We start from the raw sequence: 17,872 nt of genomic DNA on the forward strand, positions 1-17,872 counted from the left end.
ACACTCAGCTAGGCCACTCGGGAACTTGGCTGCTCCCCAGCCTGCAACACAGGTAAAGTGTAACCAGCCGCGGTTCTGTGCTTCCTTTTTGGCAATGAAGCTGGAGCAGGGCTGCTAAAAGGGCTGGGGAAGCCCCTGCCCTGGCAGGGAACAGTCCCTTCTGCTGGGCCCATCGCTCTCCTCTTGGGTGGAAGGGAGCAGCACCTGTGGTGCTGGGGGCTAACTTTAGTCTAGATCTAATCTGAATTCCATCTCCAAATTTGCAACTCTACTGGTACACGGTATAAGAGGAGAACCACTTTACAGAGTCATTCTCAAGCAGCTGTAACTTGCAGGAATTATTTGACATTTCTAAACACTAATTACTGCTGCATTTCTTTCCATTTTAAGAAAGGCTTCTGTTACGAGTCATGCTGCTCAAGTCCTTAAAGAAAAAGCTCCAAGTATGAACTTTACTGCCTTTTTTTTTTTTAAAAAAAAAAAAAAAGTACCAATCCATGAGGTATATTGCAGTGATTGCTCTTAGCAGAGATATCTACAATTGCACTGTTCTGGAGTCAAGAAAGCTGATGAAATTGTTTTAGACTTCTAGGTTTTTCTCTTGTAAAAGTTTGGAGAGGGAGGCTTTGTTGAATACAGTAATGCTGTATGTCTGTGCATTCCCTTCCTTACAGGTATCTTATTTCAACAGTGGGTGCATGACTCAAACATGTGGTATGTATTTCTTTCCTGAGCCTCAGCCCTGAGTTGGAGAGAAACCAGTATTGGTGAAATCTGAAACTATTTTCTAAGTATAATACATTACATTTAACTGTAACTTGTCTTGTATTTCCATAGTTAAATCAATGCTTGTTCTTTGTCCTGTTTGGGAATTAAATGGATAATAGTTTACTTAAGGAAAAAGGAAAAGTGGCAAAGGTGAAGTAGGAGGAACAGGAATAAATGCTTACTGCTTCAAATGTGACAGACTGCTTTAAGAGGCGCATCCAGATAAACCAGGAATGGCAAAGCACAGGAATGAGGTCCTGTTTCAAGTCTGACATCAGTTTTGGCGTTGGACTAACCAAAGCTTGTAAATTTTCCTGGTTCAGCTCAAACTTCCAGCCATGCTGTATCATCATCCTTGCCTCTGGGCCTCAGGTAATGCAGAACCAGCGTTGACCCGTGGGGAGCTCAAACTGCCACCTGCCAGGGAGAGTGCTGCCAGCGCAGGTGCCAGCTTGAACACTGCCGTGGTGCTGCCAGGTTCCTCCCCCGGGCAGCAGGAGCTCCAGCTGAGCCGCTTTGCCACACGAGGAAGGGCCCAGGTAGCTGCCCAGCAGAACTGCTCCCTTTCCAGAGCAGGGCTTCTCACCCTGGACATGGGAGTGGTTCTTAAACACTGCCTAAAATTTTTTCTTTCACCTTATTTGAAGGAATCTCTGCTGCTTTGCGCTGTTTAAAACCCACTGGAACCTTTGCCCCCTGTTAAAGCAAATGCTGTGCGCAGTGGTGTCTCTAGTTTCCTGCTTGCACCTGGTCAGAACACATTAGTGTCTTTGAGCATGTTAAACAGGAAATGAGCTGTAAGTGTTTGAATAATAATGAGGCATGAAGAGCAACGAGTATGGTTTGTTTTCTCCAAATTTCATGTTTATTTTTGTGTTAAAAATACGACTATAAGCTTATTTAAAACATCAAAAAAACCTGCAGCTCCCCTTCATTTTACAAAGAATCCAAAGGAACAGCCTGAGATGCTCTGTGTACTCCTCAGCAGCAATCCCAGCATGCTCCTGCCCTGGCACAGGTGAACAAAGGTGCTGCGCTGCTGCTGCTGGACAGGAATCGGGTCTGACTGAGGAAGAATCTGAGGCAGAGCTGTGTCAGGGTAAGGGCAACGCTTCTGACCAGTGCAGCCCCAGGGCAAACAGCTGGGCTCCAAATGGAGGCAGGCACTGCCACAGCTGCAAACAGCCACATGGACCAGGAGAGCAGTGTGTATGCACTCATGTGACCGTAACCCACCCCCTCATTTCATTGAAAAACCATTCCTGTATGCTGAAACGTAACACTGAGGAAGAAAGAAATGATGAATGGCAACTCATTTTAAGGATTACTTGTGTTACAATTTCAGGCAAATTACTTGTAATGCCAGCTTGTAATAGAGCCACAAGTGGATGCTGCAGAAGCATAAATGATTACTTGTTCATAGAAAAAATCTGAAATATGTAACAACCCAAAAGCAGGTGAAGTTCTTGCCGGTTGTATTAGACTCTTCTGTGTGGCTTCATCATAACATACAGGACAATCTATTAATAGATTAGTCTTCCTCACATACTTTGAACAGCCAGCTGCAGTCTTCTGATGTAACCCAGTATGTAGGTAACGATACCATCAGGTGTCCTATGTAGGTTCTAGCCTCCTTTTCTTCAAGCTTTGACTTCTGTGAGGGCTGGGCTCTGCTAAACAGGGAGACAGTGAGAAATCGAAGTTTCTTAAAGCTTTTCTCTGCTTCTGTAAGTGCTCAGTGAGTCATTATTTAGCTCTTCCTTCAGAGGATAGTTGGATGGAAAAAATAGTTGTCCTAGCCCACTATCACAGCAGTCCGCAGCCAGGTCCGAGAAAAGAGGGATGTTTCTCCCTCTCCAGATTAATAATCTAACTAGTGCGTTCAAAGCAATTTAGCAATGCTTTCAAAGTAATTTAGCAATGCTTTCAAAGTCAGGAGCTGTTTGTAAGACAGAAAGAACGTGGTCATTTCATTATAGCACGTACCTGGTGTATGCTGGTCGGCACCGTGGCTGTTGCTCATGCGAGTAGCAGATGGCGGCAATTGTGCAGGTCTTGCAGGAGGTTTGTGATAATTCATTCTCTGAGGGGTCCTGTTACGAGTAATCATTTGATGACGTCCATAGGGTGTTTTTGGCGTCTGGTGTCCAGCTAATGGGCCTGCCATTTTGTGACCCATTATCTTGTTAAGATCAGTGGTCTCCAAGGAAATGTCCCAAAGTTCAGGATCATCTAGAATGAATGAAAAGATGATGAAACCACAGGTGACAGTATGGCATTACAGGAACAATAACTGCAGGACCAGCCCACTCTCCTGTAGTGGGTGGTGGCCACTATAAAAGTGAAATGTCAGTGCACAACCAGAGAACAGTACTACCCCCTGTGCTCTGAACTTCAGCAATGTCCACACACTGTGGTATGCAACTCAAATAGCCAGTTATGTTACGCAAAGACACTTTCCTCCCAGCCCCTGCAGATGTTCTGTTTCTGTGCAACATTGCTTGAAGAAAAGGGTTTACCAAACGTGTATAACCATGCTCTACCGAAAGGCACGGTGTGAAACCCCTTGTAGTGATGGGCATCTCATCTTTTCTACATTTTAATATCATTTCCCTGCTATTCAAGCAAGGTTATTACTGCTAAACTCTCAGGATTAGACTCACACTTCTATTATTCCAGCCTCTTCACAACTTTTACCTTTATGCTACTTCGAAGAGTTAATATAAATGTTAATGATTTAACATGATTTAACAATAACAATTAATTAAGATTAATTATTTTTGGCTGACCTGCAAAGAAATCTTCTTCTATTGCTAGTTCCTGTTGTACTGCTGCTGGAGTGTCCTGTTTTACAGGAGGATGGGCTGTTGCTAGACAGAGGTAACACAAAGATTAAAGTTAGTAATACAGAAGAACTCTTGTTCCTCCTTAACAGAGCATAAGTCTGAAATGATCATCACCAGCTGCCACCAGGTACCCTCTTTTCCCACAACTGCTTACATTTTGGAAGCAGTATGTGGAATGGTGAGATGCTGATGATGACTAGTAAGAGCAATTGCACCACTGTAAGATGTTTTTTAGCCTGTTTTACCCTGCCCCCAAGTTCCTGCTTACAACACAGCTGTCCAGACTTCCCCATGAGTGAGGACCAACATATTAGTGGTTAATGCATGGTTTGTTTGCCAGCCTCAATGAAGTGCTGCAGCTTCAGCTCTGATGCAGCATGTTAATGGTACAGGTGTCAATGGCTGTGCTACATGAAGCTTTAGAGTGGCTGTAGGGTTACAGTTTTAATTATGCAGTTTTGGAGGTGACATTCCTGTTACTTTGAGAATGTGGGGAAACGAGTATGATGATCCTCTTTCCTTTGGTCTCAAAGGTGTGTGATAGTACAGTACAGAAGCAAAAGAAACTGGTCAGGCTCCTGTGCTACGAATAATGTGCGCCTGCCAGTAGCCATCATTAAAACTGTCAATTTTTAATGCCACATCTTACCCTGTTTGCTGCTAGGAGTGACTTCTGTAACCTGACATCTCTTCTCCATCTGTTCCCGGAACTGTTGCTGTAGCTGCTTTTGACGCAATTTCCGCTGGTAAGTGGCATCACACTCAATAGCTAAGGAATCTGAATTTCTGCCCCTACCCCAGGTAAGCACAAAATTAGTTAAAATAGGATTGCAGCAACTATCTTTTATGAAGAAAGTTGTATAAAGAAATAACAGCAAGCAAAATCCACTGAACTGGTATTTTATGGCATCTTCTACTTTGGGCGATCTCCATGTTTTAAAGGGAACAGTAACTTGTAACATATCTTGTAAAATAAATGCATAGTAGTGGTCTCACCTGGAACTGTTTGGCTGTTTCTCATCTTCCGTCACTACAGAAGCCTCTGTGTGACTAGGTTTACAAGTGGATGCCATCTCACGGTGCTCTCTCCATCCTGTGTTCTGCCTTTCCAAACAGCTGTTGAATCTTGCTTTCTCAATTTCAGGCTCGTAGTCCTGTCTTTTAGCTTTCACCAAATCTAACTCAGGGGGTATCTACAAAAGAAAAAAAAGAAAATATATTCAGAAATTTCTGTCACCAACTTAATGAAATATGCACAGGCTTTTTCTATATATTTTTCTATATATTCTGTTAGGAAATCTTATTTTGTTCGCCCTAAGTGGAGCAGTAAGACAGGAAACCAAAATGCATTTTTAATACATCGCTGATGTAGTTTATTACTAAATTCATGCAACTTTGTGTCAGTTTAATAGTTGAGTGCTTCAGGGCAGATATCTCATGTCTCCCCATATTGTGCTTGCTGCATCTGAGAATAGAGGAAGAATTTTGTAGCTCCTCAGTCTCACAAGTCTGTTGTTGGCATCTGTTAGTTTTGCCAGTTCTGTTTTCACATGTGTATTAAAGGACAATGGCAGACACTTGCTCTGTGAGCATGTGGTCACTGAGGAAGGTATTGTACTCTGTTTCTATTAAAGACAAAATGGTTTGTCTCTGTGATTTTACAAGTTTGTGGCAACACCACTAATAGAAAATGACCCTGGCAAAACAGAAATCTGTTTCATCTTTAATTTGGATCAGTTCCTACAGCCTAAGTTAGCTAGACAGAGCCATATTAGAGCTCCAGGCTGACCAGCAGAGTTCAGTAGATCCCGTTATGATGAAGGTAGCCTTCCTATGCAGCTCCACGGATCAGCAGCGGTAAAAGGCTTACTTGTTCCTCAATGTGCAAGGTAGGTTACTGCCTAGGGGCCTACTGCCCCCAGCTGGTACACATCAGGAGCTAACAAGATTAATGTTAATTAACAGCCAGGGCACCTTTAATACTAATACGGGCAATACTAATACGTTATGCCAAAGCACACTTTGTGGTAACTCTGAAAGAATGGGCTTACAGTACTGTTGTCATTGACGGAATGTACAACACATTTTTTTTTCCTCTCTCTGGGCCAGAGACCTCCAAAAGAGGCATTTCTCCATGGTGTTGGTTACCTCGGAAGGTTCACTGTTTGACCTAGTACTTCAGAGGGTAGAGTAACTGCAGCTCCTTCCTTGCAAACTGAAACCTAAAGGTAAGCAAGGAGCCTGAAAAGCAAAGCAAGAAGTAACATGGCTTATTACTGTTCAGAAAGACCCGTACTGTTCAGAACCATAGTGATGGCAGGGAAAGTAATGGCATGTACCCATCAGCTGTACAAACTAACTATTCTTATATTAAAGAGGCACCATTTGCTAAGTAGTATATACTATTGAGGCGTTTAAAGCAAGTTAGAATGTATATTTTCCTAACACTATTCTTTATTCTCCAGCAGCCAAGTCTAATGCACCCAGCTTATATCATCATTCAGTTGCAACTTTCGGGTACATTTTGAAGCCAAGCAGAGGATATTTGCAGGGACACTTGTGTGCTGCTAATGTATCACAAGAACAAAATACAATTACCTCTTTTGCTTTTCTGTGGTAAGACTTTGAAGCAACTGGCAACAGCCACATTCTTTTAGGATCCAGTCTAAAGGTTTAGGCTCCGCCTTTGTAACATAAATGTATCTAGTATTTTGCAGTGTTCTTTTGGGAAGGACCCAACTGGATTACATTGAAAGCTGAAATCACCTTTTGAAACTAACTTTGCTTGAGACCACAGTACAAAAATATTGTTACCAAAATAACTACTTGTTAACTATTCTAAACAGAACAATGAACAGACCTCTGAGAGCTAAAATACAGGCACACTAAACTTTTTTTGCAATGGCCATGCTGAGTATAGTTTCTATCTAGGTGGTGATGTGCATTAGAGCTTTGCAGAGGTTTGAATAACGATTAGTGAAAGGACAAGACAACCATCAGCACACATATTGGTATTGCTACTGTATGGATTTTGCTTAATTTTAAGTAACTTTATTTGAAGGATGAAGTCTTCCTCATGGAAAAACTCCTTATTTTCTGCCAGAACTCACTAAAATGTAGAGAACAGTTCTTCCTGCTGATCACTGGTTAACATACAGGCTGTCACCTTGAGAGACTTCAGGACTAAATGAAATAGTCCTGATTTTGCAGAAATGCAGACAGGAGCTTTATCTGTTTTAGGGTAGGTCATGCAGATAATAGATGTACTGTCTGGCTATTTTTTGCCTACAACCTCTTATCACCTCTTCCAGCAACTGCCAATCATGTCACTGTATGAAGTCAACTTCTATCCTTTTTTTGATTCCTGAAAAAGTCCAGCAATGAGAGGAATATGTCATATAAATCTGATTTTAAAATTCCAAGTAAGAAATCAGATTGTGCTACCACTGTCAATGAGAACAAACAAAGAACAGTTCTGCCTCTTGTCTTATACAGGGCAAAATACAATGCACACTGCCTTGACAGACACTATTCTCCCAAGGATTTCAATTTCATTTGTGATACATCTGTGAATGATAGTGGTATCACTGCTGATGAACGTTTAAGCACAAGTGGCTGGATGAGAGTGATGAAATGAGTTGGTGCAACTGACAAAGCTTAAATGGGCTTAGCAACTGCAGCATGTGTAGGAGATGACACCTAGAAAAAGCTAGTTTAAACAGTGAGCAATTGCTGATGTAGCATTTAACCTATTATGAACACAGACATAACTGTATGCATTACTGGCACTAAAGAGAGACTTAAACAACATGGCACTAAATATCACATAAGATCCTGAGTAGAATACTGTTTCCTCACCACAGGAAGCTTGCCTAATGCAAATGGTTAAACTTTGGAGTAGTTCTGGTAAAATGCTAGGGAAGAACTCAGTAAAATAGTTCATGCAATCAAAATAGCACGAAAATGCTGTGGATCTCATAGCAGGAAATATTCAGGAATAAGGTGCATTTATGTTATTGTTTAAATTCCTTTTAACATGAATGATCAGGAACAATCAATATCTAACAGTCCCTGCTGTAAAAGACCATGTACTGCACCTGACGTGAAAGTTTATTCACAGCTCGTAGGTAGTCTTTGTCTAGGATGCAGTTCCCAAGAGCATTCCCAAAGCACCTGAGAAACAAAGACAATTAATTGTCACCGAAAACAGCAGGTAACTCTCAATACCCTTCTGCAAATGTGCAAGTACTGATCTTCACTTACTTGAGCGCCCTCTTCAGTCCATCTGTTACTGCCTCCTTTCTTGCCTTTTCTAAGGACAAGGCCTTAGACTTAAGGCCTTCACTGACTCCATAACCTACATCTTCATGGTATGACCCATCCTGCAGTAAGATTTAAAAAAAAATACACACACACACAACAAACAACTAAGTATAAGGAAGATTCTGCACATCTATCACTTCTCATTAGATGCTGTGCTTTCCTAAGCCTGATTATTCACTCTTAGCTGGATGTTCTATAGCAAGGTCAATGTTTTAGATGCCACTATATTCTCTCGTATAGCGGAATACTCTTGAGAACCACAGCCTGACCTACGCATGAACTTTCTTTCCCAGCCTTAAGCAATTGCTCAGCTACAGACAGAGCAAACAAAAAGTCCACTTACCTTAAGCTGAACTTTCACAAATGCACAGACCCCCACATAGAACCTGCCATTGTTGAGGTCAACAAAGTCTGGGGGGGGAGAAATGTAACATCCTAAATAATAGAAAAAACTTCTGATCCACATGTAGATCTCATTGCATTTCTTCAGGATATTTGTAAACCTGCAGCATACTTGCTGAACGGGCCTGAGATACTGTGTCTTCTACCAAATGGAGCACGATTTACAAGATATTAACTGTGGGCTGAGAATGATAACTTGAATATATGCTTTGAGTATGTTATATTATGTTTTCTGGTTATCAGCGTCTAGACCTGCCATACACTTGCACCCTGCTATTGTGTGTATAAACTCTGCACTCATCTGGTCCACTTGATCGATTGTTTTGTAAACTTGCCAGAGGTGCAATCATTTTTTGATACATGGGTTTATAAACAAGTATAACAATCTTCTGTCTCTTAACTGCTAAGGTATGACTTGTTATAGGATAATTTTGGGAAAAAAAAGTTTGAACTACATCATTCTTTTCTTGACTGAAAAGGGGGAAAAAAAAAGTGGTACATGCTAGGTGAAAAACCACGAAATAACTTGCTTTATGTCTAGAATCTACCAGCCACATGTATGAAATATTCCTGAAAGTGTGGGGGGTGTGATGCAGTGGGGTGGGGATGGGGTGGCCGTGAGTGAGGCAGAGAAGCAAAGATGTACATTTACTCAGCTGGGTTGACCTACTTCAACAGCTTGACTTGGACCTAAGCATAGCAGATCTGCAAGGACAATGCTTCTCTAGAAGCCACTATTTCAACTTTCAGGACAGGGGAAGCTTAAGCTTTAAGAACATCCAAAGATCATTTCCTAGAAAGTGTTTTTCCAAAACTTTCTACTACAAAAATATTTGCTAGAAGAGGAATCGGTATGGGGGGGGAAAAAAAAAGGACCCTAAAGATTAGGGGAATATTAACTCAGAGATACTTTTTAGAATGCAAAAATTACAGGTGAGAATGACAGTAGGCTCAGGGCTGCTGGGTGTTAAAACAAATGGTTTAATTGTCGTAACTCTTGACTGGCTGTTCCCACAGAGATCACAAAACTTGATTAGAATAGCTAATACACACCCTTAGAATAATTAATTTGACATATTCCTGTGCAAGAGCTAAATAGAAAAAAAACCCTATATTATAATTAAATTTTCGGTGCTAAGACACCTGAAAATTCCACATGCCTTTTGCCAGCTTCTAACACTTAAAATACATACCAAAAAATATATATCCCCCCTCTTTGAAGTGACCATGTCCTTGGATAGATACTCTTGTCCTTTTCTGAAAGACTTCTCCTTCAGGGCTTCATTGTGAAACAAGAAGACTTTTTTTTTTTTTTTTTTTTTTTTTTAATCCTAAAGAGGTACTTACCAACATTCTGTTGAGTGACTGAATGAGCCCAGCCATTGAAGCCAAACATCTCATTGGCCAGACTGATTACCTTGTGACCCTCAATGTAGCAGACCTGAAAAGAAAGGCATATATGCATGTATACCTACATATATAGGAGCGGCTGAGGGAGCTGGGCTTGTTCAGCCTGGAGAAGAGGAGGCTCAGGGGCGACCTTATCGCTCTCTACAGTTACCTGAAAGGAGGCTGTAGAGAGGTGGGGGTTGGTCTGTTCTCCTATGTGCCTGGTGACAGGACGAGGGGGAATGGGCTAAAGTTGCGACAGGGGAGTTTTAGGTTGGATGTTAGGAAGTACTTCTTTACCGAAAGGGTTATTAAGCATTGGAATGGGCTGCCCAGGGAGGTGGTGGAGTCACCATCCCTGGAGGTCTTTAAAAGACGTTTAGATGTAGAGCTTAGCGATATGGTTTAGTGGAGTACTTAGTGTTAGGTCGGAGGTTGCACTCGATGATCTTGAGGTCTCTTCCAACCTAGAAATCTGTGATACTGTGTGATACTGTGATATATACATATGCACACATATATACATGATTTATTTTAAAAAGAGACTACAGATTGTCTTAAACTGAAGAACCAGAGCTAAATTTAGGATAATGTGAATGATGGTCCAGATTAAGTTCACCTTCTCCTGATAACAGCTGTGGTGGGGGGAATTGACTGAAAACAGAACTGAATTAATGGAAGTAGAGGTAGCAGATGCTAAAGAGGTAAAAATGCACCTAATGTCATATAATGATTCATATATTCCAGTTCTGAGAAAAACCTTAATGTTCCACAAGTAGACAAATATTCCCTTTTAAAGGATGAAGCACTCAAAAGTGGCTTTTCCTAAAGTGTATAAGGACCTTTGGCTAAGTTAAAGCCAGAGTTTATGCTATCCTGATTTTGCTTTCATATTTGTGTATTGTGCTACCAGTGGGAAATTAACTTCAAAAAAATTTTATTTATTTATTTATTATTTTTACAGTAGTTCTGGAAAAAATGTGAGTTGAAATATCTGTGCAAGTTGATTCATACCTTTTGTCCTCCTCCAGCTTGTCGACTGCTGATATATTCTGGACCCAGTTTCTGACGAAGAGCATGCTGGATAGCTTGATACTCATTTGCTGTATATTGACACTTGATGAAAACAAAGACAAAATTTCTCACTCCCTCCGTATTAGCTCCCCCTTTTCTCCTCATTTCAATTCTTAATTCCATTTTCCAAATACTGTTCTTTCAAGAGGCGTATGATCCATTTTTAGAATCAGGGTGTAACCGACAAGTTGGGGTGTGTGTATACACTTGTGCATTATATTGTTGTTTTTTCCTTATTCTTGAGGGCACATGTATACAAACACTAATTATTAAACTGTAGTAGTTTTTTCCATTTTTCATAAGCATCACTTACATTAGAAGAACTTAAATGAGACAGGTCTGTTAGTGTCCTATCGAAATCTTAATGTGGTCATAGTCCTAGTCATGGCTGCCTAACATAAGCATACAAGTATATGTTTGTACATACCTTTCAAAAATAAAATATAATTCTTCACAGGAAATGTTTAAAAAATCCAACAAAACCAACGTTTAACCTTACTCTATCACCATATTCCATCAAAGGCAGAGAGGACAACAGCTCAGGCAACCAGTCAAACTGGAAATGTATTGAGTAGTGTTCAGCATATTCCCCTAGTGCAGGGAAGGTCCTCTGGATAACTCCAGCACCACTGGTATCATTAGGAAGCCCAGAGTGTTGTAACTTGCTGCATGTGTTACTAGAAATACAATTTACATTCTGCGAAGGTTAGAGAGGCCTAATTGCATGTTTAAGGATTCAAGCATGATAAAGCTTGTGCTGCTACGTCATGATGTGGGACAGAACAAAGATTTCACCACCTGTATCATAAGTATTGTGTATTCACATATTGGCTGCCTCATCACTCAGTAGAACAGTATTTGACAGTGTGTGTGCCATTTAGTTCTAGTGCCTGCCAAACCTCACGCATTTATCTTTGGTTCTGTTTAAACTTAAGGGAATAACTTGGTCTTTTTGTGGTACTAGAATGTGAACTTGTTACCAAAAGATGTAAGGAAAAATGGAGAATATATGTGCACATTAAGAAACTATGTATAAATGCCTACCGTGGGGAAGGGATTTCGCTGCCAAAAAGGAAAATTGATTATCGTACATTTTCCCCAATTTATTTCTTTTAAGTAGGTGAATGAAAGCAGTTTACTTTTCTGAACCAGAACTGAGAACGTGTGTAAACATGAGCCAAGCCATCCCCAATATAAGAGAATAAAATGAGCCATTTTATGGCACAGTATCCAACTTTAAAAGGAGGAAATATGCAGAGCAGATTTCCAGAAGTGCAAGCACAGAACTTCCACTTCCCTCTCGGGACAAAGGAACTGACCTGTCCAAAGCGAGCAACTGAATTGCTAGTGCTGGAACTGCTGCTGCTGATGTGGCTTTCGCTGTCTTTCCCTTGACTTTCAGGCATCCCTGAAGATAAAAGAAAATACAAACACTGAAAGTAACAGGACCAACAGTCCATAAGAAGACATGTCAAAAAGGTGTTGAAGTCCAATGCCCAGCAAGTGTTGAGTCCACTGCAATATATTAGACATTAATATTATAATTCTCACTCCATGGAACTTCTGCAGGACCAATTAGAAATTTGTCTTGTGATGTTTTGTAACAGTTAAAACTCTTCTTAAGTATGTTATACTATGCAGGTAGAAATAGCTAGCTTTATCGGGGAAGCAGAGGTGCTGTTCTGGTCCTTCATTCATTAAAAACAATGAGGGTGAGCTTGAATTGAATTAAATTATTATTTTATTTAAAGAACAAATAAATTATTCTTGCTAGTAAAATAAATAAATAAAAATTCCACAGCATCTGGATCTTGTATAAGATCAGACTAGAACAACACCAACAAAATGTTTTGAGTCATTATTCTAAATATGAAACTGGTAACATTACGTATATATTTTCCTTTTAGATAAGCGTGAATGCATTGTACAATTCGAGGTAAGGAAAACCAAAACGTCTCGTTCTTTCGCATCCTTTCAGCACTGTCTTCCTACATTGCTTTCAATATTCACCAATACTTTGATAAAAAGCAAAAGGAGCTTTCTAAAATAGTACTTGTCCATACCCTGATTCGTTCATCTTCATTTTAAATTATTGTTTTGACTATAATTGTCTTGGTTATGACAGTATCACATAAATCACATAGAGCTGAAAATCATACAGAAGTTGTACAGAACCTGTTTTAAGAAGCTGTGCTGATAATTCAGTAGATGGCACCCTTTTCCAAGTCAGTATCCAACAACGGCCGAGTGGTAACTGGGCTTCCACTCCACAGTGCTGCTGGAGAAGTGGTGCTGAGAGTTTATACAACAGGAGCACAAAGGAGCTGCAGCAACACTTTGGTATGAGCCCACAGAGGCAATCTTGTATTGTATTTGCACAAATGCTGAGTACAGCTGACTTTATCAGTCTATATAAGACTTCAATATACAACACAAATATAAGGCAAGTCAATCTACATACAGGACAGATGGGATATCAAAACAGTTGAAGAAAGTTTAAAATCCTCTACAGATAGTGATATCTGACAGTCAGTAGGAGCCTAACAAATATTATGTTTTGCTACTGTACTTCACGTTCAGCACTTTTTCAAACAAGTTGTTTTTCTGATCTCTAAACAAGGAATCCAAATTTCTAGGAAGAACTTCAAAGCAATTTTCAGAAAAAAGGATAGTAGCCATTTCCTTGGCAAGTGTGAATACCAATATTATACTAGGTGTAGCTAAAATTCTCCTTAATTTTGGTTGGCTATAATTATTTATCTTCTGTCCCACAGTTGTGTAATTGCATAGTGCTTATACAGTTAAATATGTTGCAATCAAAAGTTAGCTGCAATTTGTGGTAAGCATATTTGGTTTTGGAAGAGAACGTACAGAAATTCATATTACCAGGAGATATACTCGTGATTTAGGTAGGCTATTCCCCTTTTTAAGCAGAGTCCACTGCATCCATTGCAAGGAGACATTTAGAGAGAGAAAAAAATAGGTGAGGGAGTGGTGGAGGAAATCAAAGTTTGAACAATACTGTATATTTTTTTCTCTCCAGGCAGCCTAAATCAGATCCTAATCAGCATAAAGCCTGTGGGAGAAAAAGCAATGCACGAAATGTGTGCATTTGCCTACACAGCCCTGTTAGCAGTTTGCCACAAATCTACACGCACACAGCAGGTGGGTGGCAGTTTGAAGTAAAACTGCTTTAACTGAAATCAATATTAAACCCTTTAAGTTTTTATCAGGTGTGCACCATTGTCAGTCTAAATTCTATAAAGAGATACAGCTTTAACAAAACTCTGAATAAGGTATAGGGTTTGATTTTGAATGAGAATGAGGAAACACGGAATTCCACTAAAAATAGCATCACATCATATGGCTTTAATCTAATGGATCGGATTCCACTAGAAAATTCTAGCAATATATGTCTTTGCAATAAACAGTTTAAACATGTCAGTGGTTTGTATTCAAGTTATGATTTACTGTACAGCTTGTGTGAATGAGACAGCTGATGCTGGTTTAGTTTCAGGCTTTGCTTGTACCAACAGTTTGCTTCAGCTGTGAATCTTGTTTAAGCCAAACATTCTACTGGAGCAATGTGATTTCTTTTTTCAATCTGGTGAAACGCAGCACAGCAAGGCCCTAAGTCTCCAAGCAATTCTCAGAGCATTTCAAAGTGACAGTGACTTCAATTTCAAAATTATTTGAGCAGGAGTTCAGAAGAAAGAAATATTAATTCTGCAAATGGAATTATAAATCTCCCTCGACACCGGAACCAGGAACTAGGGAAGGCAAGATTTCCACTCCTCAGTAGAATGTTGTTTCCTTTCTCCCCTTCTCCCCGTATGTTTTAACTCACATGAAACATTAAAATACTGAAGTAGATAATAACGATAAGCTATTGACTAGAGAACAAAAGAGCCTCAAACACCCTCTAGGGCAGTGGTAGGAGATCTCCTGATGCATAAACCAGTGCTAAAAAGCCATATTTTCAAACTGCCTTTAAATACTAAAAATTGAAGTTCATATATTCTTACTGTGTATGGAGGATGATTTAGAGGATAGTTTAGAGATACCTAGGAATTATAATTTATTACATCTGTGACTGTGACCATTATTAGTTATTTATGGGGAATTGTTTTCATTTTAACCGGTAATGTTCTCAGAAAGTTTTCTTATCATTGAGAAAAACACACACAAGACTACAGGCGTTGCACTGTGCTTCAGAACACTGCCGTGGTAGACTAGAACAGGCAAAGAATCTTAACAGCTGTTACCACTATTGTGTTTAACATTGCTTTTTAAGTGTCAGTAACGAAAGCTTAAAATTTCAACAAATTAGGTATTCAATCAAAAAAAAGGCTGTTTGGGGAAACCCGATATGAAATATTAATTTTCTATAGCACTCTAAAGTGTGTATTGGTTTGTATGGGGGTAGTGAACAGAGCAGCTGCTGAGAAAAATCTGGGTGTTGGCCTCTGATGCTTGCCTATCAATATACCCTATCAATGCCTCTCATTGCTGTTGATCTAGGCTATGTTCTACAGTAAAGGCACTCCAAAAAGAGAATGAAAACATGTAACACAGAAAGTTTGTGCTGTCTGTAGTAGTTAAAATGTATTTGCTTTCAAGGCATAGGAACACAATGTTAACAATTTCTCCTCAGGTACACACGTTTCAGATTTGACATACCTTCAAGCAGTCCCAGTTAATTCAGTGGAATCTGTGGGTGTGGCTTCAAAAGCAAATCCCTTTAACCCTCAGGTTTATCAGACAGGACTGGGTTTACTTCTGGTATGTTTGGGACGATGACACCCTGCCTGCACAAACCAGAACACACTAATTCAGGTTACACTTTTAACTTATTAATGCTGTAACGAGCACCACATAAAGATTTTTATAACCTTTATCCAGCTTAAGCATAGAAACTTGGTAAATTTGTGAGCGAGTGTTTCTCTTTAAGAATATTCAAAACCATCCAATATCTGAAATGAAGCCTATCCAGTAAATTCCTGCATTTCTGGAACACAGGATAAGAAAATTATCTCCCCATTATGGTGAGTTTCCTGTTATGACAGCCTTTGTGAACATCAATACATCCATTGAAAGTAGTTATAGGACGCTACCTCCCCTGCAATTACAAACCCACTTCCAATACAAATGGATTAGTTTAATGTATGTGTTGCTGTGCTTGAGACTGCATATTTTTCTGGTTTTGCTGGGTACTCCTCCAAACGCATTCTTAATAGTTATGTTAGGTATAAATTACTTCTCTCCTACATGATTTTGTTCACTGTTTTAAAATTGTGCCCCATCGTCACTTTTGCCTGCAAAGGATCCACATAGTTAAAAATACATCAATACCAGCACAGACCATTCCAAAACGTTCTAAATTTGACATATATTTGCTTTCTAAGAATATATGTATCTCATGTCACTTCTCGCTTTATTTGCATTACTATATAATTTTGTATAGAAGATGTTTCATCAAATGAATTACCTGGCACTCTCTCACAAAGAACCTTTTAATGAAATTATAAAGAAAAAAATCTCCTATAACAACAAATGATAAGCTAGGTTTACAATAAGAGGCAATCTCTTATTATGACAATATGCAGAACTTAAGGAAAACAGAAACCATTTGTTTGGCATACAAGCTTTTTTCCAGGCACGAAACTTGAACACCTTACAGCTACAAGAAGTGAACAATTCACTCCTGAACAGGTCATTTCACGTTTGTAAAGATGGATGAGCTGGCAGTGTGCCCAGGTGGCCAAGAAGGCCAACGGCATCCTGGCTTGTATCAGGAATAGCGCAGCCAGCAGGACCAGGGAGGTGATCGTCCCCCTGTACTCTGCTCTGGTGAGGCCGCACCTCAAGTGTTGTGTTCAGCTTTGGGTCCCTCAGTACAAGAAGGACATCGAGGCCCTGGAACGTGTCCAGAGAAGGGCTACGAAGCTGGTGAAGGGCCTGGAACACAAGTCCGGTGAGGAGCGGCTGAGGGAGCTGGGGTTGTGCAGTCTGGAGAAGAGGAGCCTCAGGGGAGACCTTAATGCTCCCTACAACTCCCTGAAAGGAAGGTGTGGGGAGCTGGGGGTCGGCCTCTTCTCGCAGATAACTAGTGATAAGACTAGAGGGAACGGCCTCAAGTTGCGCCAGGGGAGGTTTAGGTTGGAAATGAGGAGACATTTCTTCTCAGAAAGAGCAGCCAGGCATTGGAACGGGTTGCCCAGGGAGGTGGTGGAGTCACCGTCCCTGGGGGTGTTCAAGGAAAGGCTAGATGTGGTGCTTGGAGACATGGGTTAGTGGGTGACATTGGTGCTGGGGGACGGTTGGACCAGATGATCTTGGAGGTGTTTTACATCTTTATGACTCTATGAAAAGAAAGGAGCTTGTTCTGGAGAAAAGGTCTGGCAAAAATATTTCTCAAATACCTAAGAATAAATTATTTATGTGGATACTTCTTTCTAAACGTACGTCAGATTGATTCATGATCGCATCATTTACGTACAAGCCACTTCGGCCATCCCAAGGAAAAGAGAGGAGAGGCTTTTAAACTCCCCTCAGCAGCGGGGAAGCACACCCTGCGTGACACTGTGACCGAGGAAACCCTCTAGTTTCGCCGAACACAACTGCCACACGTGAAATTGATTCCAACCAGCATAGAAAACGCGTGAGCCCTGTGGGGAGGATGCGGCGGGGCGGGCCGGCCCTGCCCGCGCCCACCAACGGCCGCCCCCCCCCCCGCGCGCGCGCCCCTCCCCGCCCCTCCCGCGGCCGCCCCGCGCCCCGTACCTGTGCCGGGCCCGGCCGCCGCCGCCGCCGCCGCGCGCAGGAAGAGGCGCCGAGGCGGGAGGGGCGCTACGGCGCGGCGGAGGAGCCAAACCGCCCGCGGGAGCTGACGCAGCGCCGGGGCGGCCGCCAGGGGGCGGGGCGCGGGGGCTCGCGCCGGGGGGCGCCGGGGTGACGGCGACGCCGCCCGCCCGCTGCCGGTGCCGGTGCCGCGGCAGCCGCCGCGCAGGTGAGGGGCCCCGCTGGGGGCCGGGGGCCGCAGGGGAGGGAGGGGGCGCCGCCGCCGCTGC

General features: G+C 41.4%; 2 protein-coding genes across 15 annotated transcripts in view; one reads left to right on the plus strand and one right to left on the minus strand.

Moving 5' to 3' along the window:
• Window positions 1-1,595: 1,595 nt before the first annotated feature.
• Window positions 1,596-17,727, minus strand: RAD52 (RAD52 homolog, DNA repair protein). Of its 6 annotated transcripts, none has more exons than XM_066990235.1 (13): window positions 17,586-17,727; window positions 15,483-15,610; window positions 12,122-12,210; window positions 10,743-10,844; window positions 9,687-9,780; window positions 8,281-8,348; window positions 7,878-7,996; window positions 7,712-7,787; window positions 4,611-4,807; window positions 4,264-4,400; window positions 3,558-3,638; window positions 2,755-3,000; window positions 1,596-2,438 (listed from the first exon to the last, which is right to left on the minus strand). In XM_066990235.1, the coding sequence occupies exons 3-13, from the start codon at window positions 12,206-12,208 to the stop codon at window positions 2,383-2,385; spliced, it is 1,263 nt and encodes a 420-aa protein (XP_066846336.1). In that variant the 5' UTR covers window positions 12,209-12,210; window positions 15,483-15,610; window positions 17,586-17,727; the 3' UTR covers window positions 1,596-2,382. The 6 variants fall into 6 exon arrangements, with proteins under 6 accessions (XP_066846336.1, XP_066846335.1, XP_066846334.1 ...); XM_066990234.1 differs by having other exon boundaries at window positions 1,596-2,441; XM_066990233.1 differs by having other exon boundaries at window positions 4,264-4,406.
• The window catches only part of ERC1 (ELKS/RAB6-interacting/CAST family member 1), a 309,043-nt gene continuing 308,841 nt past the window's right edge, over window positions 17,671-17,872 (plus strand). For all 9 annotated transcript variants that reach the window (XM_066990214.1, XM_066990218.1, XM_066990216.1 and 6 more), the window contains exon 1: window positions 17,671-17,811. The gene's annotated coding sequence lies outside the window, so the exon portion shown is untranslated. The remainder of the gene's footprint in view (window positions 17,812-17,872) is intronic.

This window comes from Anser cygnoides, chromosome 1 (assembly GCF_040182565.1).
Source record: "Anser cygnoides isolate HZ-2024a breed goose chromosome 1, Taihu_goose_T2T_genome, whole genome shotgun sequence".
NCBI lineage: Eukaryota > Metazoa > Chordata > Aves > Anseriformes > Anatidae > Anser > Anser cygnoides.